Source organism: Budorcas taxicolor, chromosome 19, assembly GCF_023091745.1.
Source record: "Budorcas taxicolor isolate Tak-1 chromosome 19, Takin1.1, whole genome shotgun sequence".
In the NCBI taxonomy this organism is placed as follows: domain Eukaryota; kingdom Metazoa; phylum Chordata; class Mammalia; order Artiodactyla; family Bovidae; genus Budorcas; species Budorcas taxicolor.
This window is the reverse complement of record NC_068928.1, coordinates 11,152,127-11,180,054: the sequence shown is the minus strand read 5'-3', so window position 1 is coordinate 11,180,054 and position 27,928 is coordinate 11,152,127. Positions and strand designations below refer to the sequence as shown.

Genomic DNA, 27,928 nt, shown 5'->3' with positions numbered 1-27,928 from the left:
TCCATCCTAAAGGAGATCAGTCCTGAATATTCATTGGAAGGACTCACGCTGAAACTGAAACTCCAATACTTTGGCCACCTGATACGAAGAACTGACTCATTTGAAAAGACCCTGATGCTGGGAAAGATTGAAGGTGGGAAAAGAAGGTGATGACAGAGGATGAGACGGTTGGATGGCATCACCGATTTGATTGACATGGAGGCCTGGTGTGCTGCAGTCCATGGGGTCGCAAAGAGTCGGACACAACTGAGCAACTAAACTGAACTGAACAAGATTAGAATGCATGCAGGATCTATATGCCTTAAATCTTGTCTCAGGTGGTCTCCTAATAACGATGAGCTTCCCTGGTTCCTCTAATCTTGCCCCAGATGGTTTCTTGGCTTCTCCTCCCTAGTCTCTGCATCTCCTCCCTTCCTCAATTACCAACTGTTCAAATTTGTCCTTGAAACCCAGGGAAGGTCATGGAGACTGGAGTCTGTTCCTTATAAACAAGAAATGGAGGACAGAAAGGCTTCCATGCCCAGCAGCCCCACAGAGTCCTGCTCAGTTTAATTCTAAGTTTATATGAAAAAATGAAAGACCCAGAATAGCAAACACAATGTTGAAAATCGAAATCAGAGGACTGACACTACCTGACATCAAGACTCACTATAAAAACAGGTGTGGTACTGATAAAGGGATAGACAGTGTATCAGTGGAAAAGAATAGAGAGCCCCAAAATGGGTCAACACAATACAGTCAGCTGATCTCTTGACAAAGAAACAAAGATAATCCAATGGAGAAAGGATGGTCTTTTCAACAAACAGTGATACAGTAACATCTACACCCAGAGATGACTAGACACTGAACTAACACACTTCACAAAAATTAACTCAAAATGGGACATGGACCTAAATGTAAAATACAAAACTATAAAACTTCTAGAAGACAAGATAGGCGAAATCTAGGTGACTCTGGGTTCGGTGATAAATTTTTAGATCGAAGAACAAAAACAGAATCCATTAAAGAAAAAAAACTTGAACTTTATTAATACTAAAAGCGTTATATTCTGTGAAAGCCTCCATTAACAGGATGAAAAAACAAGTAACAGGCTGGGAGAATATATTTGCAAACACACATCAGATAAAGGTCTTGCATATGAAATACCCAAAGGACCTTTTGCTACAACACCACCACCCTCATGGGTTGCATGCAAGCTCCAGGGAAGGGCCTGTCCCAGTCGGCTCAGCCCTACTGCCAGAGCGTCCCCACCTGGCTGAAGCTGACAGCTGATGATGTGAAGGAGCAGATCTACAAACCAGCCAACTTGAGGAGCCTGACTTCCTCACAAATCTGTGTGATCTGAGAGACTCACATGGTATTACACAAGTATGTTTTGTGACGGCAATAAAATCTTGAGAATTCTTAAGTGCAAAGGACTTGCTCCTGATCTTCCCGAGGATCTCTATCATTTAATTAAGGAAGCTGCTGCTATTCGACAGAGAAGGCAATGGCAACCCACTCCAGTACTCTTGCCTGGAAAATCCCACGGACAGAGGAGCCTGGTAGGCTGCAGTCCATGGGGTCACAAAGAATTGGACATGACTGAGCAACTTCAATTTCACTTTTGACTTTCACGCACTGGAGAAGGAAATGGCAACCCACTCCAGTGTTCTTGCCTGGAGAATCCCAGGGACAGCGGAGCCTGGTGGGCTGCCATCTATGGGGTCGCACAGAGTCGGACACGATTGAAGCGATTTAGCAGCAGCAGCAGCAGCTGCTATTCGAAAGCATCTTGAGAGGAACAGAAAGGAAAAAGATGCTAAATTCCATCTGACTCTGATTGAGAGCCATACTCACATTATAATACCAAAGGAGTCCTCATCGCTAATTGGAAATATGAGTCAGCACAGCCTTTGCCCTGGTTGCATAAATTTGTCTACTGTACTCAAGCCATAAAACCATTGTTTAACAGGAAAAAAAAAATCCAAAGAACTCTTAAAACTCAACCATAAGAAAACAACAGGCAAAATATCTGAAGAGATATTAATATCTCACCAGATGAAATATATAAATGGAAATTAAGCATGTGAAATGATGGCAACAGGTATCATTCAGTTCAGTTCAATTGCTCAGTCGTGTCCGACTCTTTGCAACCCCATGAACTCCAACATGCCAGGCCTCCCTGTCCATCACCACCTCCCGGAGTCCACCCAAACCCATGTCCATCGAGTTGGTGATGCCATCCAACCATCTCATCCTCTGTCGTCACCTTCTCCTCTTGCCCTCAATCTTTCCCAGCGTCAGGATCTTTTCAAATGAGTCAGCTCTTCTCATCAGGTGGCCAAAGTATGGGAGTTTCAGCTTCAACATCAGTCCCTCCAATGAACACCCAGGACTGATCTGCTTTAGGATGGACTGGTTGGATCTTGTAGTCCAAGGGACTCTCGAGAGTCTTGTCCAACACCACAGTTCAAAAGCATCAATTCTTCGGCACTCAGCTTTCTTGACAGTCAACTCTCACATCTATACATGACTACTGGGAAAACCATAGACTTGACTAGACGGACCTTTGTTGGCAAAGTAATGTCTCTGCTTTTCAATATGCTGTCTAGGTTGGTCATAATTTTCCTTCCAAGGAGCATGCGTCTTTTAACTTCATGGCTGTAATCACCATCTGCAGTGATTTTGGAGCCCAGAAAAATAGTCAACCACTGTGTCCACTGTTCCCCCATCTATTTCCCATGAAGTGATGGGACCAGATGCCATGATCTTCATTTTCTAGAATGTTGAGCTCTAAGCCAACTTTTTTACTCTCCTCTTTCACTTTCATCAAGAGGCTTTTTAGTTCCTCTTCACTTTCTGCCATAAGGGTGGTGTCATCTGCATATCTGAGGTTATTGATATTTCTCCCAGCAATCTTGATTCCAGCTTGTGCTTCCTCCAGCCCAGCGTTTCACATGATGTACTCTGCATTGAAGTTAAATAAGTAGGGTGACAATATACAGCCTTGACGTACTTCCTTTTCCTATTTGGAAGCAGCCTGTTGTTCCATGTCTAGTTCTAACTGTTCCTTCCTGACCTGCATATAGGTTTCTCAAGAGGCAGGTCAGGTGGTCTGGTATTCCCATCTCTTTCAGAATTTTCCATAGTTTATTGTGATCCACACAGTCAAAGGCCTTGGCACAGTCAATAAAGCAGAAGTAGATGTTTTTCTGGAACTCTCTGGCTTTTTCCATGATCCAGCGGATGTTGGCAATTTGACCTCTGGTTCCTCTGCCTTTTCTGAATCCAGCTTGAACATCTGGAAGTTCACGGTTCACGTATTGCTGAAGCCTGGCTTAGAGAATTTTAAGCATTACTTTACTAGTGTGCGAGATGAGTGCAATTGTGTGGTAGTTTGTGCATTCTTTGGCATTGCCTTTCTTTGGGATTGGAATGAAAACTGACGAGGGAAACATAAATTCAAACAACGAGATACTACTACCTATCTATTAGAATGGCTAACATTCAGAACACCAATTGTCGACAAGGATGTGGAACAACAGGAACTCTTACTAACTTTTGGTGGGAACGTAAAATGGTACAATCACTTTGGAAGATAGTTTAGCAGTTTTCTTTGCAAGCTAAATATAGTCTTACCATACAATGCAGCAATTGTGTTCCTAAGTATTTATCCAAACAAGAAGAAAGTATGTCTATACAAAAACATGTACACAAATGTTTACAGAAGCTTATTCATAATTTCTCAAACTTAGAAACCACCAATATGTCCTTCAGTAAGTAAACAGATAAACAAACCGTGGTGCATACATACAATGAATTTAGTTCAGAAATAGAAAGGAATGAGCTGCCAAGTCACAGAGACATTAAATGTATACTGCTAAGTGGAAGAAACAGTCTAAAAAGACCACATGCCATTGATTACAACTATAGGACATTCTGGAAAGGCAACACTATGGAGTCAGAAAAAAAAATCAGCAGTTACTAGAGGCTCAGCAGAGGACATGAAGTATGTTGAAGGGATGAATAAGTGCAGCACAGAAGATTTTTAAGGCAATGAAAGTATTCTGTATGATACTGTAATGGTACATACATGACTTCATGTTTTCATCAAAGTCATAGACTTGAACAACACAAAAAGTGTACCCTAAAATAAACCATGGACTTTGGTTAAAAGCAATGTAACAATATTGGTTCAACTGTAATTAATGCACTAGTATTATAAGATGTTAATAATAAGAGAATCTATAGCATCTGTGGCTGGGGGTGGCGGTATATGAGAATTCTTTCCTTTTTGCTCAATTTAACATAAAAACAACCACTTTAAAAAGTAAAGTCAAGCTGCATTCCCCTCAACTGGACACAAGGTCTATCACTGAAGGGTGATCTGGGAAGTCATCTCCATTTTTCCAATGCAGAGGCATTGTCTTTGAGGACCCCCCAGAGCTGGTAAGAAAGCTATAAATGCCTATTTGCATAAACTGTGTTGTGAAGGACATTCAAGTAACTTAGAAGTTCCCTCTGGATATAGGAATAGGAACATCAGTGTAAGACAGAAACTTTTTTTTGCTGATTATTCATTTCTGCAGGTTATTTTTTTATCATGCATTTTTTATCTCTTTAAAAAAAAGCATTGTCAAAAGTAAAATGAAAAATAAGTTTGCAACCTTCCACTTCTCACATCTGCTTTGATGTCCTAGGAGTAATCCACTATTAATAGTTTTGATGTATACCCTTTTGGATATTTATCCTTTCTTCTCTAGGTCTTTCTAGCCCAACAATGTATCTATGTCTACATATGAAATTATAGAGTAAACTACTTAAAATTACCTAGACACACCAAAAATAAAAGTCAACTAATATAAATAAATAAGAACAAAGAGAAATATGATAAACATGCTCATCTGCAGAAAACAAAACAAAACAAAGAACCCAAAACAAACATTCTTCTCAGAACAGTGTTCAGGCATCAAACCTCTATCCAGGAAGATGCACAAAAGAACACACTCATAAAATTTGGAATGCGATTTCATAAGGTTCACAGTATCCTGCAGCCCACTCATGATCTCTCTACACCCAGGTTTATAACCTCTAAGGAGAATGAAATACGAATTTATCTTTTTATTTTCCAAATTTTAAATTTTATAATTGACAAAATATTTACAACCTAAAATTACTGACTTCTTTTAGCTTTAAGCAAAGTAATTAATTCCATATTAATTAATCCATATTTCCTTCAAATAATGCTACATTTTCATCTATAATTTATGCCATCACTTAGATTATCAAACTGATCCAATAAAATTTTAAAACAATTGCTACTTTTTTTTTTGCTCTGGATTAATTATTCACTATTAAGTCATTTCTAATTCACTAAATAAATTTTACAGGTAGAAAAAAAAATCTTACCTGCAAAATAGGAAAAGTAGCAGTGGTGATGCCCATTTTGTGTAAATTTAAAAGCATTTCACTTCCACTCCATACTTTACAGGATGATTCATAATCCCTTTCCACAAGATGTTCAGAGCTTGCTTCTAACCAACTGAAATAAAATAAAACAATTCCATCAACCAATATCATCCTTATGTGCACTATTATTTCAACAGAACAAACAGAACTGTGATACACTGATCTGTATTCCTTGATGCTCTTAGCACATAAATGTAGATTAATTAAGACATATTTTAAAAAGCATGTATGCTTCATATCACAACGTAATCATACAGCTAAAAAGCAAGCTTTTATTCAGAAAAGAGAAAGACGCATGTGATCCCCAGTTTGTATTTTGTGAATTTACACTGCTTAACTTGTGTGTCTCTCCAACTCACAAATTTGGTCTGCACATAAAAAGAAACACAAGAAAGCTAATAAGGAAATTATAGCACTAAATATTAACATTAAAATGGACTTACTAGAAAATAAATAATATATTCACTTACAAACACACAGAGAGACATTTGTACATTCAGTGAGTATTTAAATGTATTATGCCAGATACTACGCTGGGTAGTAGAAATACAGCAGTAAATAAAACAGGTAAAGTCCTTATTCTTATGAAAATGAAATTCTACTAAAGGGAGGTAGAAATGAACTTAGAAACAAATCCATGAACATGAAAACATTAGGTAGTGATAGTGATATTATGAAAATTAATTGGATTAATGTAATCTAATTGCTACTTTCATTTGAAGTGTCAAGGAAGCTCTCCTAGAGGTGACATTTATTCTAACAACTGAATGCAGAAAGCACTCAGTCATGTGAGAATCGGGGGGTGGGGGGGAATGAGTATTCCAAGCAGAAGGAATGTCTGGGGGCGATTAACAAATTTTGCTTATTTAAAAACCTCAAAGTCAATGTAATTACAACACAACAGGCAGAAAGAATAATAGTATGAGCAAGGTTAGTGTGTGAGCAGGAATCAGATCATATTGGGCCAGGAAAAGAAGTCTGAATTCTATTCAGAGTGTAATGGGAAGATTTTAAATGGAGGATTTTCAGTGAGAGAGATAATCTACATTAAGCATGTAAAAGATGATTCCAGTTTATAAGGCAGAATGCATTATAGGAGAAAGGCAAAAATGAAGGTCGGAGAGACCTCTTAGGAGGCTGCCGTTTTGGCTCAGCTGGTACAGTATCCGCCTGCAATGTGAGAGACCTGGGTTTGATCCCTGGGTCAGGAAGATCCCCTGGAGAAGGGAAAGGCTACCCACTTCAGTATTCTGGCCTGGAGAATTCCATGGACTGTATAGCCCATGGGGTGGCAAAGAGTCGGACAGGACTGAGCGACTTGCACTTCACTTCACTTCCACAGTGTTCTAGGGTCTTCCCAGTGGCACTAGTAGTCAAGAACCTGCTGCAAATGAGGAGACATAAGAGACACAGGTTTGATCCCTGGGTCGGGAAGACACCCTGGAGAAGGAAATGACTTCCCACTCCAGTATCCTTGCCTGGAGAATCCCATGGACACAGGAGCCTGTCAGGTTAAGGTCCATAGAGTTGCAAAGAGTCAGACACAACTGAAGTGACTCAGCACACGCACGCACAGTGTTCTAGTTGAGAGATGATTCTGGGATGACAGATATGAGATTGAAAGATCTGGGATAAACTGTGTAGGTGGCATTTTTAAAACTTACTGATGAATTGGATGAGGTGAGAATAATCAAGGATAATACTTAGATTTTTGATTTGAGGAACTGGTTGGTGGTACCTGCTTAGATAAAGAAGACAGAGCAGGTGGGGGAAGTAGGGAAAGAAAGGAATATTTTGGAAAGTTTAAATTTTATATCCAGAGATAGAAAGTATAGTTGAGTAGATAAAAACAGCATTCCAAGGAGAGACTGGGACAAACACAGATTCAGGCCTCGTCAGCATTGCTTTAGAGTTATATAATTTAAGGAAAATGAAGAACTAGAAAAGAAATGAGTATCCAAAACCAAGCCCTAACACACTTCAATATTTAAACATCAAACAAATTAAGAACTATCAAAAGAAACTGAGAAAGAACAGACTGTGAGGAGGAAGAAAACCAGGAGATGTCATAGAAGCTGACTAAGGAAAACACATTCCTGTGTGTCTGCTTGTTCTCACTACTTCACTTCTGATACCTCTGGATGTCAGTTTTTTCCCCTCCACAAGCAATTCTCTGAGATATCAGACGGGTGTCCTATAATTCAATTCAATTTTGACACTAACTGAGTTTGCAGAGACCCCACAGATTAAGTACTCATTAGACTGTCCCTCCTCCCTCCCCCAGCCTCAGATGCCAGTTGTAAAAGTCCAGGTTGTCATCTGTGCTTCTGACCAAATACCCGTAAGTCAGAGGTTCCCACGACCCCCTCTTCAGGTTGGGCATTTACTAGAACAGCTCACAGAAATCAGGGAAACACATTTACCAGTTTATTATATAATAAAGGATATAGATAAAAATTCAAATGAAGCGATAAATAGGGTGAAGTCAGGAAGGTTGCCGGGCACAGAAACTTCTGTTCTTTTGTGAAATACACCACACTCCAAGTACATAGATGTGTTCACCAATGTAGAATCTCTCTGAAGCCTGTATTTTTGGTATTTTTATGATGACTTCATTACAAAGGCATGATGGAACATTAACTCAATATCCAGCCCCTCTCCTCTTTCCAGAGAGAGTTGGAGCTCAAAGTTCTAACCTTCTAAACATGGCTTGGTTTTTCTAGTGACTGGATCCATTCAGGAGCCCTTCAACCATCACCTCATTAGAATAAAAGACAGTCCTATCACCCAGAAAATCCCAGGGGATTTAGGAGTTCTGTCAGGAACTGGGGTCAAAAATGAAACAACAAAACAGAAGATGCTCTTAGTGCTCTTATCAATTAGGAAACTACAAAGGTTTTAGGAACTCTGTGCCAGAAACGGGCGACAGAGACCTATATATATTATTCCACAGAAGACAAAAACACTTTTCATAAAGGTGGTATTCAATAGCAACCAACACTGCTGAGAGGCTAAGTAAGATAACAGAAATAACCTTTGCATTGGGCCATCTGTGGACCACTGGAGATCTTGATAAGAACAATCTCAGTAGAATTATGCATACAGAAACACTACAGGGATGGATGAGGAAAGAATGGGAAATGAGAAAATAGAATCAACAACTACGGACAACTCTTTCAACAACTATGCTGTGAAACAGAAATGCCAAACTTCTACACAGCAAAAACACCTCAAGGAAAGACTTAATCAACAGGAAAATTTGGGCTAGGCTATCTTTATGTTTAACTGGAAAGGAACAATCCATTTTCCAAGTAGTCTGGTCCAAGTTTACTGATTATAAAATACTTGGCATAATAGAACATGTTTCTAATACAACAGCAGCACAAATGGCAATGACAGACAAATGCTCTTACTTAATGAGGCTACAGCACACAGCTCGTAGGGGTTCATGATCTTTCTTCCTTATATTATAGTTGATCATACTATCTAGTTCATCCCGAGCAAACCGGAGCTGAACTTCCGTTACACTGTAACTTGCTGATTCCCGAGCACAGTCCTCAATGTTATGAGCTTCATCTAAAATGACAACCTGTTCTTTCAGATTGATGTCCATCTATAAGATAAAAGAGTTTTCTTGTAAAACATTCAGCAAAATGGATTTAACAGCAATAGGCAGGTCACTTCATTCAAAAATTCACACCACAGGCCAATATCTGTCACAAGTCCAACTACAGAAGTAACTGATTCTCAATCTTAAAACTTTTAAAGCACTTAGACCAAGCAAATATCTATAGAGTTTTCCATTTTTCACCCTCAATATACTTGTAAACCTATCAACCAAAATAATACGTGTTAAGTGACCCAGGATCAAAGTGTAGCTGGTTACACAAAGGATTGTTAAGGATCTTCAACATAACTTAAAAAGCAGAAGTTTTAAAAACCTGCTTTAAAAAAATTTTTTTAATTAAAAAACTTTTTTTTAAATAACAGCACAAGATTCAAAAGACTCTCAAAATACTAATATATTATGTATCTGTTTCATTTCAGTCTTTTCTGCAATCCTTTAGAGAACTACTCTTCCCCAATACCCATGTGATGTCAGTAGGACTGTTAATCTGTTAAACAATGTACCACTCTCATAATGTGGGTAGACTCAGAACCCAGGCCTGTCAATTAAATAAGGTATTCCATTCCTGTGTAGTCACACTAGTTCAAGAATGGGTATGAGATCCAATCTAGGCCATCCAGAGTAACTATAGGTGACTATCTTTTTTTTCCAGGTTACTTAGCTGGAAAAAAGCTAGCTGACTATAGTTAATCACTGTTTCCACTGGGAAGAATTTGCCTGATTATAAAGCCACCACAATAGTCAAGTATGTTTTTCATAAGTTTTACCAAAGCTGGGTTTGTGTCAATGGCAACTGAAAGAGTTCTAATACAAAATGTCACAAAGCAATTGCCACTGAGTTATTCTGAGGAACAATACTATACAGAGGGCTGGAGATGGCTGAGGGGAAAAAAATGAAAGAGTAGGAAATATACGGGGGTTTAAAAGATGAGTGGAATTTGGATTTGGATGGAGAGAGAGCAGGGCAATTCAATACATAGAGGTGTAATCAAAAGCAGAGATACAGGAAAGAACAAGGTATCCTCAGGGGATCTTGAGGTAATTTTTCAAGTGCTCAGGTTGGAAATCTGGAGCAGAAAAGGCTGAAAAGGCAGATTCAGGTCAGACCATTGATCATATTGAGAGAAAGCTTGAGAAATATGGACTTTATCCATATGAGATTTTTAAGCAGAGGAAAGATGTTATAAAAGTAATATAAGAAAGACTGACTTGGCATTGATATATACAGTTGGTCAAAGGAAACAGACCTAGTTGAAAGACAATGAAACAAAAGGATGTATAGCTGGAGGAGCTGAAGGCAAGGAGGCAGAAGGGGCTGAGAAGTCCTTGTGATAGGCTGTGAGCATGCTCAAGCATAGGGGTATTAAATATAATGCCCATTCATTTTGAACTTCCAGAAATAGAAAGCTAATGAGAGTTGTACAGTCAGTTCTAAAAAGAGGAGTAATAATATACCATCATTCATTCTTTGTCTTATGCTGTAACAACTGGATGTCTCTAAGAACCAGGCAAATAAACACAAATGCTGTAAGTTCTTCAAAACGTAGATTCTTTAGATAAATATTTTATAATAATTCTGACTGTGCATAAAGTGATAGCTATAAATGAGTCTCAAATGGAGATAATTTTGCAGCCAAGGGGATATTTGGCAATGTCTGGAGACATTTTTGACTGTGACAACATTGTTGACTGTGACAACTATGAGTGTACTACTGGCATCTAATGTACAAAACCAGACACTAATAAGCATCCGACAATGCACAGGACAGCCCACCACAACGAAGTATGTAGCCCAAAACGTCATTACTGTCAAGGATGAAAAATTCTTTTATAATTCCACTTCAGTACTAGGTCCTTAAAAGTACTTATTACTTTGATAATTAAATTGACAATGTCTAAAATTCATTTTTTAATATCTCCTAGAATACACTTTGAACATTCTAATCTGTTTATACATTTTTCATAAATTAAGTATAAAGCAAAAGGCATTAAAACATCTAAAAGTTTTTACATCCATCACTTATATCCCAATAAATAGGAAAAAAATTCTTTTAATTTTTACATATCTACTCACAGTTTCCCTTATCTGTGCATCTAGAAGGTAGTTGTAGGGACAAAATATTATGTCAGCATTTTGCATTAGTTCTCGTGCTGTGTAATATGGACATGCCTTTAGTTTTCTCCCCAGTCTGACAAGTTCTTCTATATCCCAGGCCTTGTGCATCCCTTGGAAAGTCTGTAATGTGTGTTGGTCACTAATTTTATGAACACCATGATAAAAATAGCAGGATTTTCCCTGAAAACAAATATGTACAGTTGAACTAAAACAAGTTTATCTCAGAATCTTTAAAACATCATTAAAGCCACAATATAAAGATTTAACAGAGGAGACAGAGTACACCAGGTCTATAATATAACCTTTTTAAAGAACTACATTAGTTAACTCAGAGCTCCAGATCAGTACAGCTCTAGACACACCAGATTAACTTGAGAAACATTTTTATTAAATTAATTTATCTTTAATTGAAGGATAACTGCTTTACAATATTGTGTTGGTTTCTGCCATACATCAACATGTTATCAGCCATAGGTATACATATGCCCCCTCCCTCCTGAACCTCCCTCCTACCTCCCCCACTTTCCCACCCCTCTAGGTTGTTACAGAGCCCCAGTTTGAGTTCCCTGAGTCACACAGCGAATTTCCATTGGCTCTCTATTTTACATATGGTAGTGTATATGGAGAAACATATTTTTTTAAGTATATTTGTTGTGACTTTGTTATGATTAAAGTTATATTAGGCAAAAATATTTCTGGAAGGATATATAAGAGCAATAGTATCACTAGTTGCTTTCAAAGATGAGAGCCAAGTGACTTGGGATAGGACTGAGAGAGATTTTTCTCTATAGACATTTCTGTATCTTTTCAGTTTGAGCCATGAGACAGTACTACTTAATCAAATACAAATATTAATAAAAACAAAAGAAGGAAAAAAGAATGGAAAGTGGGAAAGAGGGAAGAAGAAATGTCCCAGGGGACAAAAGTATTCATCATATAAAATTGGAAAATACAAATGTACCAAAAATCTATAAATTATCTAAAATCCCACTTTATCAAAAATGTACTATCAATATTTTGATGTATCTCATTTCAGATGTCTTCTCTATTTATCAATATATCTCTGTAATGTGACCCAATATTAAAATGAGAACAAATCAAATTTTCCCCAGGTGCATGCACTGAGGATTACTAACAATCCAGTCACTATTTTTTACAAAACTGGTCCTGCCTTTTTTCTCATAGCCTATTTTATTGAAAATCTTATCAAATATATCTTTTCATACCACTAAGCTTTTTTCATTGTTGCTAACATATATTGGATTAGTGTGCCACATCTGATGACCCAGTTTACCACTGGACATTTAGATTGGTTTCAATTTTTGCTTTATAAATAATGCTGCAATAAGCAATTTTATGCCCATTTCTAAATATTTTCTTATCATACATTTTTTGAAATGGCATTATGAGATCAGAGAGTATATTTTTCAGTTTCTTGAAAACCGTATCATCAAATTATCCTCCAGAAAATGTTTATGAACATTTTATATTACCCTTTTTCCACACCTTTATCAACATTATCTTATTTTTGCCTATTTTAAAGGCAAAAATAGAATCTTCTTTCAGGTACTATCTACTAATGTCCTTTGCCATTCTATTACTGGAAGTAAAAAAATTTTATTAACATATATACACTAATCAAAAAATAAGATGTTTGATAAAACGCAGTCCTGGCAAAGGCATCACATCCTATTAAAAGGTGTATAAAATTATAAGTATAAACTTCTATTTCTATTAGAAATACACAGGAAATTTAACTACCAAATAAAATTTCACCATTAATGTGATTATATATATAGTGCACTGTTTAATAGCTCCCACCAAATTGGAAATAAACTAAAAATCTACCAACAGAGGATATGTTAAATAAATTCTGGCAAATTCATATAAATGGTATGTTCTATGCTTAGTCACTCAGTTGTGTCCAACTTTGCAACTTCATAGACGGTAGCCACCAGGCTCCTCTGTCCATGGGGATTCTCCAAGCAAGAATACTGGAGTGCGTTGCCATGCTCTCCCTTCAGAGGATCTTCCCAACCCAGGAATTGAACCAAAGTATGGTCCTTAAAAAATGAGGCTGATTTGTCTTTGTGCTGATTTTTAAGCTTTAAAAATAATCTATACACATACATTATACAAAATACATATTATAAATGTTTTAGAAGAATATACATAAAACTTTACAGTAGGTCTCTTAAAGGGATGGAAAGAACTAGGAAGACAGATCTTCTCCTTTCATTTAACACCTTTCCATAATTTTGAGTCTCTAACCATGTATGTTAGTTTTCTTTTTCAATTGTCATCTGGTACTAGGTAGTGTAGTCAAGGCTATGGTTTTTCCTGTGGTCATGTATGGATGTGAGAGTTGGACTGTGAAGAAGGCTGAGTGCCGAAGAATTGATGCTTTTGAACTGTGGTGTTGGAGAAGACTCTTGAGAGTCCCTTGGACTGCAAGGAGATCCAACCAGTCCATTCTGAAGGAGATCAGCCCTGGGATTTCTTTGGAAGGAATGATGCTACAGCTGAAACTCCAGTACTTTGGCCACCTAATGCGAAGAGGTGACTCATTGGAAAAGACTCTGATGCTGGGAGGGACTGGGGGCAGGAGGAGAAGGGGACGACAGAGGATGAGATGGCTGGATGGCATCACTGACTCAATGGACGTGAGTCTGAGTGAACTCTGGGAGCTGGTGATGGACACGGAGGCCTGGTGTGCTGCAATTCATGGAGTCGCAAAGAGTCGGACACGACTGAGCGACTGAACTGAACAAAGTGGTGAAATAATGGGCCATTTTAATTTTCATTAATTTTATATATCTATTAAAAAAATTAATGTGATTTTGAAATCTAATATTTATCTTTCCCAGTTTGTTATTCTTAACCACTGGGGAGATGTATGTGCGTGTGTGTGTATCTCTATCTACAAACCATCAAAAACAAAAATCTGTTTTTAAAATATTCATACATTTTATTACATATACAAAATATCTAGACACTGCTAGAAATGGAGTAACTCATAAAAAAGGTCATAACCTACAAAAGATGTCTTCAAATTCAAGGACAAGGCATGATCAGCTGAGGACTGGGAATTCAGTCATACTACTTATTGTTCCTCCAAGGTGTTAGAATTAGAAAGGGCTCACCTAACCGTGTTCACTTGCTTCAATTTTGTATTATTTTCACTTACTTTATCTAATGTCTATTATTCTTTTTAATCCTTCATGCCATGTCAACTTCCCTATACCATATGCCACCATCTGTTTTTGTTTCTAATGCAGTGAAAACTGTAACGGTTAAGTGAAAACTTGCTGATTAGTTGTCTGTCACTGGGCAAACTTCAGGGCCCATCTTTCTCATGTGACTAGGCATCAAGAGTAGCTGAACTAGAAGCCTTTTAAGAGTTCTCCGACCACTGACTGCTATTTCTAAAGTTCTTTCTAGCTCTAAAATTCTATGATTTTGGCTCTAGAGACCCAAATATGGAAATATGGAAATATGTCTAGTATCGTTCATACTGACTTTGATATCAGATTGAGCTTAATAATGACATTTACCATTTCTTCATTCCAAGTACCTTTCATACTATTCTGAAAGTTTTTATTTGTACTGATAACAAAGTGATCACTAAGTTGCCTTCAAGTCTATGGTTATGGACTGTTAAATCTCATCTTAACCAAAAACAGATATTCTTCTATACCTAAAATAATTTTTTAGAATGATTTCTAGGGCTAGTTAAGATGATTTTTTCTTAATTGAAACAAAATTTTACTTTTAGCAGATAAGTGCATTGCTTTTCCAGTATAGGAATATAAAAGAAACAGTGAACAAAAACACATGTGCCTTTGGATCAAGCCAAAAAATCAGAAAGTTTACACTTTAAGGGCACTTAGAATGACACTGCTGTGCAGGCTGATAGCAAAACCAGAAAAGCTCATCCATTTTAGCAGTGTAATATAACCCAGAGGGGAGTCTGTCAATTGAAGTGTTATCACACTCTAAACTCTTTTTCACTTAAACTGTCAGTTATCTATTTATCATTTCTCTTTGGTAATTCAGCCACAGTAAACATAGACACCTTTAGTGACTTTGTAATTGGGCCTCATTACAATACCAAATCACCCTTATGGCTTGGGAACAAGAAAGAGAATGTTCATGTATGCCTTATGAGCTAGCCATTCTGAGGCAGAATTAAGTCAAGACAAATGCAGATATCTTCAATTATTTATATTGTTAATATTCAAAAATAAAATATTTGTCTACTTTAAAACAGAACCTGAAGGCTAATGAAATGTTCTGAATATTCAAGTCTATTTGATTTTTATTTTTACAAGATTCAAACTTAGGAAACTAAAGATCAATCAAAAGACATAACCAACACTGCAAGATTCTAAAAGACTACATAAAATATTTGCTTTCAATGCATAATCACATGATGTTTCTCAATAGCAAGAAGCAAAAAAAAAAAAAAAGAAAAAGACAATGCTAGCAAATCTTCCTGCACAGACTAAAAACAAATTTCAAGCATTTGAAGAATTTAGCAGATCGGTTAGCCACATACGGAAAGACATCTACTTAAGTATAAAATTTATGGGTTTTTATCATGAAGAGCCTTTTCTCTATTTTATTATTTTTTTAACATTCAGCTTTTTAATATTTTTATCTCTCTTTGAAGAGAACTTTTAAAATATACAGTGAAAAGATTGCACAATTCCTCAGCTAGAAAGAATATATATGGAAACAAATATGATCATACAATTTTAACAATGGTTTTCATTCAGTTATTCTGTATTCTCTTCTTGATTCTAAAAAAGTCACTTAAGTTTTTCCACTGAAGCCTCATAGTACTTATATTTCATATTATCTATTGGATTTGCATATCTATTGAGGCTTCTTTTGAATAATTCCAATAAAGGTTGAATAAATCTCATATAATAATAGGAAGCACTGAAAAAGAAAAACATAATACAAAATAATGTATTCACATTATACATTAGGGGATGATATACAGTTAAATGAAACTAGAGTCTAAGAGGCTATAGCTCTTAGACTTTTGTGTAGAACCAACTATGTTTGTTTGACAAAATTCAGAAAGACAGAACTTTCAAATTACGTTAAAATATCATTGGTCATTTCATATACTATCAATTTATGGTTCAACTATAATTTCTGGGTATAATTCCAGACTTGTAACTTCAATTTTAGAGTAAACTAGTTATCTAACTTGTACACAGACAAATAAACTAATACTGGCGAAATATTATCAAAAAATCACGACTTTAGTGAGATTTATTTATTTCCACCTAGCCAAAATTCATATTATTCTAAATTTCCCCAGAAAATTTCAAAGCCATAAATAACATATCTTTAATAACTTACTGTAATTTTTAAAAGAAGTTTATACTAATCAGAATTATGAGACAGTACAGTCATTACATTTCTCAATTAAACAACATTTTAAAATTTGCCCAGAGAGGTCATATGCACATTACCTTATTCTGAAATTTTTAAATATGTAAAATATATCAATTAGATCTAGTTAGGCTAAATCATTTAAATGTTTTTTTCTCCTCATTTGACCTCTATGTTTGACTATTTTTAAAAGAAGAAATTTAGACATGGAAATTAATTTTCAAGGAATTAAATAAATATCCCCACATTTTAGCACAAAAACTCATAATTTTAAACTTGAATAAAAGATTTCCTTATGGTAAAATTATTTTTTTTTAAATATCAACACTAGCAATCAATCTGACTTAAGTTATCACTGTAAATGTACATATAAAATGAACACATTAAAAATGGAGTAATTTTTATCTTTCAGCCTAATTTTTTGCCTAAAATAAATGAACTTTACTCACATTTTTTCCATCCAGCAGTTCCATGCACCTTTCATTTCTGTTGAAGTTACCTATTACTTCCGGATGGACACAAGAATGATCCCTGCTGGAAAGAATAGTCATTGGGACCCCTGAGTACGCTGTTCTCTGGAGCTCTCTAGTAATCTGAGCAATCTGCTTGTGTGTGCGTGTCCCAAAATATATTTTGGGTATCTTGGACTTCCCCCCATGATCCTTCTTAGTGGTATTTGAAGAATCTTCACTGTTTCCTTGTTTAGTAGAACAACAGCACCTAGAACAGTGACCAGGGGGCTGTAACAAAGGAAAGAAAAGATAACTAATGTCTGGACTACCATAAAATTTTTATCAAACTTTTCATGGAATCAAAACTATAAGTAGTGAATCACAGTTGCCAAATAAAGGGAAATTCCATAATGTCACATCATACAAAATTTGCCTTTAAAGAAAAAACTGCAAATTCAATTTCAAATTGGTTCTCTTTCACTCTTGAGTTATAAATGTTTCCATATTTGCATTGTTTTCTAACATACTACTCCAACTCTCAAATTTCAAATGTTTTAAGTACATTTTAATTTTCCTCTTTCATAAATTATAAAACTAAGACAAAATGAAAGACAATTATCATTTTTGCTTAGGCTTCAAGTGAATTGTGATATTACAGTTTAAATTTAGATTTAAGAGTGCTATTTTTCTTTACAGCACAATCCATTCAAACATCCTTTAATAAACCAGTATTTTAAAAAGCATTTTAAACATAACTTATAAAGAATAGAAACATCAAGCTGAATTTAAATCATCACTCAAAAACAATACGAGAAAACTATTCTCTAGCAAACGTATGAAAATGAATGCAAATTATTAATATTTAATAATGAAGACAGACTGCTTGTGTGGAACAAGTATATCTGAAATTCAATTACCGGTCATCAAATATAAATCCATCAGTACAATTATCATTCAAGATAGCTTTTCCTAGACAATTTTACTGAATTCAGTTTCATAATTAAAAGTTACATAAATGGCTCCTTAAATATACCATATGGAATATCAGAAGTATATTATAATATTTACCTGGCTTTTCTCTTATTTCCAAACTCAAAAATTAAAAAAAAAAAAAAAAGCTTAATGCTATATATTAGAACACACTGGTTCTTAATAACTACTCTCTTCTCAACCTCAGTTACTATACAAATGAGACAGAATGCAGCCTTCTTTAAGAGAAAGATTAAGAAATGGTTAGTTTATAGGAATGGTCACTGATAGGGAAAAATACTAAATAGCACAGTAGCTTAAGAGAACTTGTACTAGAGAGTTTAAGTTTAGTAGAACAAACACTCCATTTAACTGGTTTTTTTTTAAATTATAATCAGTAAGATTAGCCTTCATAAACAAATGCTAAGTCATAGCATGTTACACCACAATACTGGGGATCAAGCTGTCTTTTAGCCTCAACTCAGTGGAAAAGCAAGTTCGAATTACTCTCAGTCTCGCTCAACCTTGTCCGCCATTAAATATTACAATACATGATAGAATGGATGTAAATGTGACCCTTCTGGAGCTGTCACTCACTGGGATAAAAGGTTCACTGATGTGCCAAATAAACAGTCAGTCAAAGCCGATAAAGTTACAGCCATGCTGGAATTGTTACATTCCCCTCTCAGGTTGCCAGTAACAGCAGATTTCATTACAGAGTGCTGCCACATTAAATAGCCAGTTCCAAATATCCTGCCTTCTATATTGAATAATTACTTATTCACTGAAAGGATAAAAGAAGAGTTATGAATGGGGCTCTTGTCAACAGTGAGGCAGGAAACAGCTGACATGTGGTTTATGTTACATATGTTGCAATATCTAACAATTTCTGGTCACACAGAAAATGGAATGCAAATTATATCATGGTATTTCTGACTGAATTCCTTTTTGTCCTTTTCAATGATCAAATTAATTAACTTAGTAAAAGAATTAAGGTAACTCTTGGTAGCAGAATTAGTTTATTTTCATATTTTCAATCTTTTCACTCAATTCTATCTCTTCCCTATGATACAGTTAAATTCATTGTGAATATTAGAATGCTAGGCCCAATGCACTACAATATTCTCTATGGATATATACAAGCCTAAAAGTAATTCAATAAAGTAGTCTTTTTCTCATGGCTTGGAAAACATACTTTTTGATATGATACTTTTCAACATGAATTCCACTTAAAGCTTTAGGATCTACTCCTTTTATTTTCATTCTGCTATTTTTCTAAACAAAAAATCCAACGTTATAGAAAAATACAAAATAAGTCAACCACAACATATAACTAGCAGATCCTCCTACATATATCTTTCATATTTTTCCAATAAAAAAGGATGCTGTTATACAGTCTTATAACTTTCTGCTTTGCATTCAGATGTTTTTAATTTTAAAAGCAGTATTTGCACTAATATTTTTTAAAGGGATCTGCTTATCTTAAAATGCTATACTAACAATATAACTAACAAACGCAAAAGATACAGGACTTGTTTTAGAAAGTTCTCACTAGAGTAGCTTTATTTATGTACCTTAAATGTGTTTTTCACTCCATAATTGAAGAAAATTATAAAACAGAACTAATTTTTATATTAAAAATGTTTTATGTTTGTTAAATCTTCAAGTGTTCTGAATTATACCATTTATGAAATCAAGGGTAACTCCTCAAGATGATGGTTTCCAGTGAGTGGCTGGGCAAGTTGAGTAGAAGACAGAAACTAAGAAAGTTGATTATTTATTTGCAGTATTAAAGAGGAATTACTTCTTCAGAAGTGATCTCCTACTGAAGTTCCTATTTAAAGGATTTGGTATAATCATAGTTGAAGATGGAAAACACTGAATGCAATAATAGAACAGAGGCTTAAAAAAAAAAACAATTATTTAGGAACAAAAGAGAATTATTTGTACCAAAATCAGCAACTTTCAATTTTGTATGAAAACAGAGAAAGAATCCTGAAAACAACAATGATAAGAACTCATAAAATCCTCTAGTTCAAAATTAGGCTAATATTTTCTGGCCTCTCTCTGAAACTCTTTGACCTATGGATCTTAAAACAACTGGTGAACAAAATTAAGTATTTTTCACCAAGTAATTCTCCTGCTGACGAACGATCAAGTTTTCCTCCCACAAGGATATTTTTCTTTTGCTTTTGCTCTTTAAATTTATATAGATTGTTTCAGGAAACTGGAGAATAAATTAAAAAGTATTCTTTCTCATCAAGAAAGAATATCTAAACATCAAGAAAGGTAAAACACATAGGTTCCCCAAACCTGAAATCTCTAAGAACTGTAAGTAGCAATATCACATGGTAGAACTAATCTCTTTAAGAGATGACTTCTTTTCCCATAGCTAGAAACTGTCTAGAGTTCCTTTTCTTCAACAAAAGGCAAGAAAACTTAACCCAAATAACAGCCCCCAAAAAATCTACTATCATAAGAGATGTGGATGTGACAGTTGTATTAGTTCCACATGTAGGAGTCAACTGTTTAAAAATACATTTCAAATCTACAATAGCCAAAAACTGTTCTTAGGAGCAACCAGGGATTTTAGAAAATTATCTTTGTGTCCAACAATTTCTATTTATTCCCTCTCTTGTCCGACTATATAGATATGCATTAATAGTTTTTGAAAGGATAAAGAATGAATATAATATTTGATCTTGAAAGGGCAACTTCTGAGTCCTTGCCACTATTCCTTTCACAAGGTTATAATCAAAAGTATAAGTAGATTAAGATAACTATGTCAACCTCTAAAGTTTCATAGCTCTCGCCAACCTTTCCCCTGAACAACAATGAAAAGTACTATGTTAAAATTACTATATTTACTTGGAAAAATAAAAATTAGCATGGTGACTAAATATGCCTAAAAAAGGATAATAATAAAGGAGTAGTTAGAAATGTCAGAAAAGTTATTTTGTGAATTCATAAATCAGGGGAGTATCTAAACAGAGTCTATGAAATGAATTCTAAAAGTAAGCATAAAACGATATGCTAATGTGAAAAATTAGCACATAAAGAAGTAGAGAGGGGGAAAAGACCAGAAAGAAGCTTATCTGCATGAAATAAATATAAAACTAGGTCCATGAAACAGTAACATACTTTTCCATATGTGCATGCATTGTCTTTCAACCACACTGCAAATTCCTGAGGACAAAAACGATGTCTTATGTTACTTCATATACTCATTCATTGAGCATGGTATTTTGCATATAACTGTAACTTAATTTAATTGATGGATTGTGACTAATGTCCCTAAACCAAATACTGTTCCCATGTACCACATTTTATTTATCTGTAGATGTTTAATTGATGCCCAAATTTTACTTCTTCACATATCAAAAAGTTACTTCAAAATAAAAAGTTTAGCTTTTAAGAAAAAGCACAGGACAATTTTTTTTATTTTTCAAGAACAAAAAGAAAAATCATCTTGTTATGTTAATATTTGGGCCACTTTAGTTGCGAGTGGCAAACACATATCCTGATACATTCATTTAATAACTATCATTTATTAAGGTTGTCCCTGTGCTAAGCACTCTACATGGACTATCTCATTCATTCATCTATCCATCCATCCATTCATTCATTCAAGAAACATTAGAATTCCCGACATTATTAGGCCAAATAGAATACAATGACAAAGATTATTTCATTCCACCGACAAAGAGATCTTCACTTTTTAATTGTTCTACAGGGTGTGTTATAGGAGATTATCAGTACCAGTTTCACTTAGTACTCTAAGTGCATTATTTTCTGAATGCAACTACAAAATATTCTTAAGTATAAGCTATAAAATTTACTTCATAAAAGTCATTTTAACTTATTATCAGTTGACATTTAAATCAAATATTTTCTAACAAGATGGAGATAACGTTCCACAAGGGCGAAAAATTCTTCAGTTGAGAGACTGTTTAGAGCAAGCGTCACACTTTTTCTACAAAGGACCAGAGAGGAAATATTCTAGGTTGTATGGGTCATAAAATCTCTGTCCCTATATACAGAAAAAGATCTTTAGGACCTCAACATAGGTAAGCATTTCTTAAACAATACACCAAAAGCACAATAGACTGAAAACAATCTTGAGAAGATACATATGCTGTACATAACCAACTGAGGATCAGTCTTCATAATACATAAAGAATTTCAACAAACCAGTTTTTTAAAAATCCAATATAAAAATAAGAATCCAAGAACAAAAAAAATCACAGGAGAGAAAAGCAGAAAACCCAACAAACATCTGAAAAGACATGCAACCTTCTGTTCAACTTCATTATAGAAAGAAAGAAAGTGAAGTCGCTCAGTCGTGTCCAACTCTTTGCAACCCCGTGAACTGTAGTCTACCAGGTGCCTCCATCCATGGGATTTTCCAGGCAAGAATACTGGAGTGGGTTGCCATTTCCTTCTCTAGAAGATCTTCCCCACCCAGGGATTGAACCTGGGTCTCCTGCATTGTAGGCAGACGCTTTACTGTCTGAGACACCAGGGAAACTAATTAGGAAAATGCAATTAAACCCTAATTGTATTTCATTTACATCCACCAGACTGGGTGTCAGAAAAGATATACAGCAACTCTTAAACACTGCTGATCCAAGTATAAAGTGACACAATCACTTTGAAGAACAAGAGTTGTGATATAGTGATATCAAATATATACAGATGCTTGGGCCCAGCATGAGCCTGCTAGTCATACCTGCTAGCGACAGACTTGCAGATTCAGAGAGATACAATAGGGATAGTCTGTGTAGCACTGTTGTAATAGTGAGAAAAAGAAGCTAAATGTGTCAGCAAAAGAATGAGTAAATAAATTGTGGAGTCTATCAATGGAATACTGTAAATAATTAAAAAAAAAAAACGAACCAGAGTTCTGTGTATCAACATAGATAAAGATCAAAAAAAGTGTTGAGCAGGTTAAGTGTGACTTAAATAAAATTTTATTTTCCCCATACACTTCCAAAAAAACTGACGATAGGAATACAACTATAAAAACGTTAGGTAAAAAATTAGGAATCCCCACTACAGTAGATAATCCTTGGAGCTAAGGAACGTAGTACCTAACACTGGAAAATGCTAAAAAGTGCTTCAAATGAAACCTAAAACAGCAAATACACTGGTTGCTCCTCAGCAGCTTAATACCTAACAGAACAAATATCATCTTAATCTCTCGTGACCAAAATTTTCAACTTAACTGATTAGGAAATAGACTCCTAAAAGCGTCTGCCTCCAGTGCAGGAGACCCGGGTTTGATCCCTGGGTCAGGAAGACCCCTTGGAGAAGGAAATGGCAACCCACTCCAGTATTCTTGCCTGGAGAATCCCATGGATGGAGGAGCCTAGTAGGCTACAGTCCACAGGGTCGCAAAGACTGAGCGACTTCACTATTGTTACAGAGAAGAGAGTTTGGGATCACCCGGAAACTACAAACACAATTTTGTATGCATTTTTAGAAAGTAAGTCCATAACTTATCATTACGTGCTCACAGAAGACTGCAACTTATTTGGGTGAGGACTTTATTCCAGAATTTATGTCTGATTTTACAAAGAAAATAAAATAGAAATAGCATTTTATTTACAATGAACTTACTTAGTCACATTAATTCTGCAAATGAATAAACAAGTTGATAATCTAAAGAAGATAATTTTATAAAGATTCCTCTACTGCTTGTAAATTAATTTCTCTTTTAAGGTTTGTTAGTTATGCAATATTAACAAAATTCTATAACATTTAGTTCACTAATGTTTATTTCTAACTCCATTTTACAGATGAAAAAATAAAGTCTGAAGTTCTTCAAGTGGCTACAAAATTCATGATAAATTTGTGAAAAGTTAGAATTCATAACTTTAAATCTTAAAGTTTTAATTAACAAGGTCATTTTTAATCTACCATTTAACTTGACAAAAATAAAAGCAAAATACTGCCCTTTTTTATTTCCAAACATCATGCACATGAAGAACTAGTGGTAAAAACAAGTTAATGAATACTGAATTATATTTTGAGGCATATGAAAGAAGGTTTACTGTTAATCTTTATCAACCATTTGCTGTTGTCCACGCCATCCAAAGAGGTACTGAATGCCTGTTGTGCAAAATCTCACGTAGGCACACACTCTAGTTAAGATAGCAAAAGTGACATAACTATACCGTTTCAACTATTCTTTTTTAAAAATTCAAACAGTAGTACTCTACTGCCACAGTTTCATGATTAAACTGCACAAGGCAGCTGTTTATCTACTCTCAGCAACCAGCAGGTGAACCTGATTCAATATTTATCACAGGCTTTCACAGATCACTGCTAACCAAGCAAACGTTTTAATTAAGCTGGAACTTGCTTCAAAGAGCTCATTCAAGATGTCAATCAGCAGGTAAGGGATCAGATACAGTGTCAGGTGAGAGTGTGTAATACAAATCCACAACTTTCTTCATCCCATCGCTGTAAATTAGCCTGCTCTAAAGTTCAGATTCTGATTGTAACAGACTGCCAGTCTCCTGGAATGTGTAACTGAAGTCACTCAAATTCTATTGTGAAGGTTGTAAGCAATATGTTAAACTGCAGTGGGCTAGCACATTAAGACAGATCCTTTTCACGGTTGTTTTTTGATACCGTAAGTGTCTGTTACCCTACTCTCCACTTACTGTTTACTTTCTTGCCTACTGTAAATGGGAATTCCTTAACACAGCTGCCTCAGTTTCTGAGTTTATAACCAAGAACACCCCGAAGTGGTATAATTTTTAATCTAAATTTATTCTAGAACAATCATATTTCTAAGACTTCTCAGTTTAAGAATAAATATAAAGATGACCAACCTGTACAGAGCAACAGTCCTCCTGGAACAGTAGGCAGTTTATACACATGTGACTACAGCAGTGAGTCTCAAAGTATAGAGAGTAGTCACACTGACCAACTTCATGAGAAATACCTGGGGTATTTATTGATACAACAACAACAAAAAAAAAAGGAAAAAAGAATCAAAGAAAGGAAATGGGGGAGAAAAAGGAAAGTTCTTCCTTAGAGAAAAATGCTAGCTAAAAATTGTAAATAGAATGATAAAATCTTCAAAAATCACTATTTTACAACTGCCATGTAATAGCTGATTCCTACAAGGTATATAAATGGGTGCTAAAATCACTGGGTAAATGTTGTTGGGAAACAAGATACTCACATAGACTCCAAGCATCACAAAAGAAAAATATGCCTTTATATTGGAGACCTGGTAGTCACCACTTTAACCAAGTAGTCGATTCTTAACATTAGCAGTAGGGAGACAAACTATGCCATAGCAGGAACTAACTTATGTACTTTCCTTGAATAAAACTACATGATTATGAAATCTAAACAATCAAGCCATGAATCAAAAAAAACCTAGGAATACAGAAACGGCGGTAAAATGATATATTATTTAGTTAGTGAAAATTAATCCAACTGAACCCTTATGATACTTGCAGTTGTATATTTTACTTTTATTTTACCTTTGGGATTGTCTGACATTTTTATTTTCTCCTTTATCGTACAGTATTTTGGCATTTTTCAACCTTTTTTCAATTAATCTTTTAAAATGAGAAAATAAAGCCATCCTGTGATGTCATCTTCTACATACTGACCAAAATGCTATAAATGAAAGAGATTTTTGCTCCTTTCACCACTGTTAAAAATTAGTAGACAAATTTACCAGTACATAAGCCTCTAAAGCAGCACTAGTTGCCACAGAGCAACTAATCAGCCTGTGCACCACAACTGATGAGCCCATGAGCCGCAGCCACTGAGCCTTTGTGCTGCAAACCCACATTCCCTAGATCCTGTGCTCTGCAAGGAGAGAAACCAGCCCAACGAGAAGCCAGGGCACTGCAACAGGGAGTGGCCCCACTCGCTGCAACTAGAGAAAGCCTGCTCACAGCAAGGAAGACCCAGCGCAACCAAACAAATAAATACTTACTTAATGAGGAAAGAAGACTTGTAAATGGACAATAAGCACATGAAAAGATGCTTGACATCACTAATCATTAGGAAATGCACACCAAAACCACAAAGACATACCATTTCACATCCATTAGGATGGTTATAATTTAAAAAGAAAACATAATACAGAATAGAAAATTACAAGTGCTTGGCAAGGATGTGAAGAAACTGGAACCTTCCTGAGAATTCCCTGGTGGTCCAATGATCAGGGCTCCGTGTTCCACTGCAGGCACCACCGGTTCAATCCCTGGTCAGGGATATAAGATCCCACACACCTCAAGAAACAGCCAGGGGAAAAAAAAAAAAAACAGAACCTTCCTACATTGCTGGTAGGAATATAAAATAGTGTAGTCGCTGTGGAAAATAGGATGGAAATTCCTCAAAAAATTAAACAGAATTACCATTTGATCCAGTAATCCCAGCTCTGGGTATATATCCATAAGATGTGAAAGCAGAGATGAACACAAAGATATTTGTACACCAGCATTACACAATAGCCAAAGAGGAAAACAACTCAAATGACCACTTAAGTATGAATGGATAAACAAAACGTGGTATACAAGCACTGAACAGACTATTACTTAAGCATAAAAGGGAATTCTGACACATGCTATAACATGGATGAACTCTGAAGACATGAAATAACTCAGATACAAAAGGACATACATTGTACAATTCCACTTACATGAGGTTCCAGAGTAGTTAAATTCACAGACAGAAAGGAGAATGGTAGTTATCAAGGGGCTGAGGCAAGGGAGAACAGGAGTAATTGTTTAGTTAAGTACAGAGTTTCAGTTGGCAAGACAGAAGAATTCACAACAATGTGAATAGACTTAATGCCACTGAACTGAACACAAAAAATGGTTAAAATGGCAAATTTTATTATGTACACTGTATCACATTTTTTTTTAATGAACAGAAAAATCTGTTACCAGCAGGAATGCACTACAAATGTTAAACGAAGCCTTTTAAGCGAAAAGAAAAATTATACAATACAGAAACCTGAATCTACATAAAGGGATGAAGGGAACTAGAAAAAGGAAATAAGAGGAGGAAGAAAAAAATAATTTTCCTGATTTGTAAATTTATTTAAAAAATGGAGGTAGACTTCTGGTTTCCATTTTTGATACAAATAGCTTGGAGGTCACCACTCCATCCTGACATGTAAAAGGCAACAAAACTGGAAAATCAATAACTTTTCCTGGATTTGTAAGAGAGGGGAGGACAAACCATTGCCTTTAAGATTAGGAGACAGGTGAATACAGGAAGTAACAGCTTGACGGAGCAGCAATACCAGTGAAAACCAGTGCAGGAACAAGTGCTGGGCTAACAAAGCCTGAACTGTAAATGATGAACTGCGACAGACTCAATATGCATGACTCTCTTAGTTAAAAATTTAGGGGCACTTAGTCATGCAGGGCTCCCAAATATTGTGAGAGTTATGTCTAGGAGCCAGATCAGGTTCCCTCAACACACAGGGGAGAAAAACACCCTTGTGCTCCTAGTAATGGGAGGGGGAAGGGAATCATTTTGAAATATAGCAGAGCACTCTGGTTTTCTTAACAAAGCCTGCCCTCAGGGGAAACTAGTTAACCAGAGCCTAATCAATTGGGGTATTACTAAAGCCAGTATCTTATCATTTGCCAAAGCCTTTGACTGTGTGGATCACAATAAACTGTGGAAAATTCTGAAACAGATGGGAATACCAGACCACCTGACCTGCCTCTTGAGAAACCTATATGCAGGTCAGGAAGCAACAATTAGAGCTGGACATGGAACAACAGATAGGTTCCAAATAGGAAAAGGAGTATGTCAAGGCTGTATATTGTCATCCTGCTTATTTAACTTATATGCAGAGTACATCATGAGAAATGCTGGGCTGGAAGAAGCACAAGCTGGAATCAAGATTGCCGG

General features: G+C 35.6%; 1 protein-coding gene across 1 annotated transcript in view; it reads right to left on the bottom strand.

The window, feature by feature from the left end:
- Positions 1–27,928, bottom strand: part of BRIP1 (BRCA1 interacting helicase 1) — a 182,798-nt gene that overhangs the window by 116,605 nt on the left and 38,265 nt on the right. The window contains exons 6-9 of the mRNA XM_052658404.1: positions 17,054–17,344; positions 11,154–11,375; positions 8,865–9,064; positions 5,392–5,524 (exon numbers count right to left, since the gene is read on the bottom strand). Coding sequence (XP_052514364.1) covers positions 5,392–5,524; positions 8,865–9,064; positions 11,154–11,375; positions 17,054–17,344 — 846 coding nt within the window. The remainder of the gene's footprint in view (positions 1–5,391; positions 5,525–8,864; positions 9,065–11,153; positions 11,376–17,053; positions 17,345–27,928) is intronic.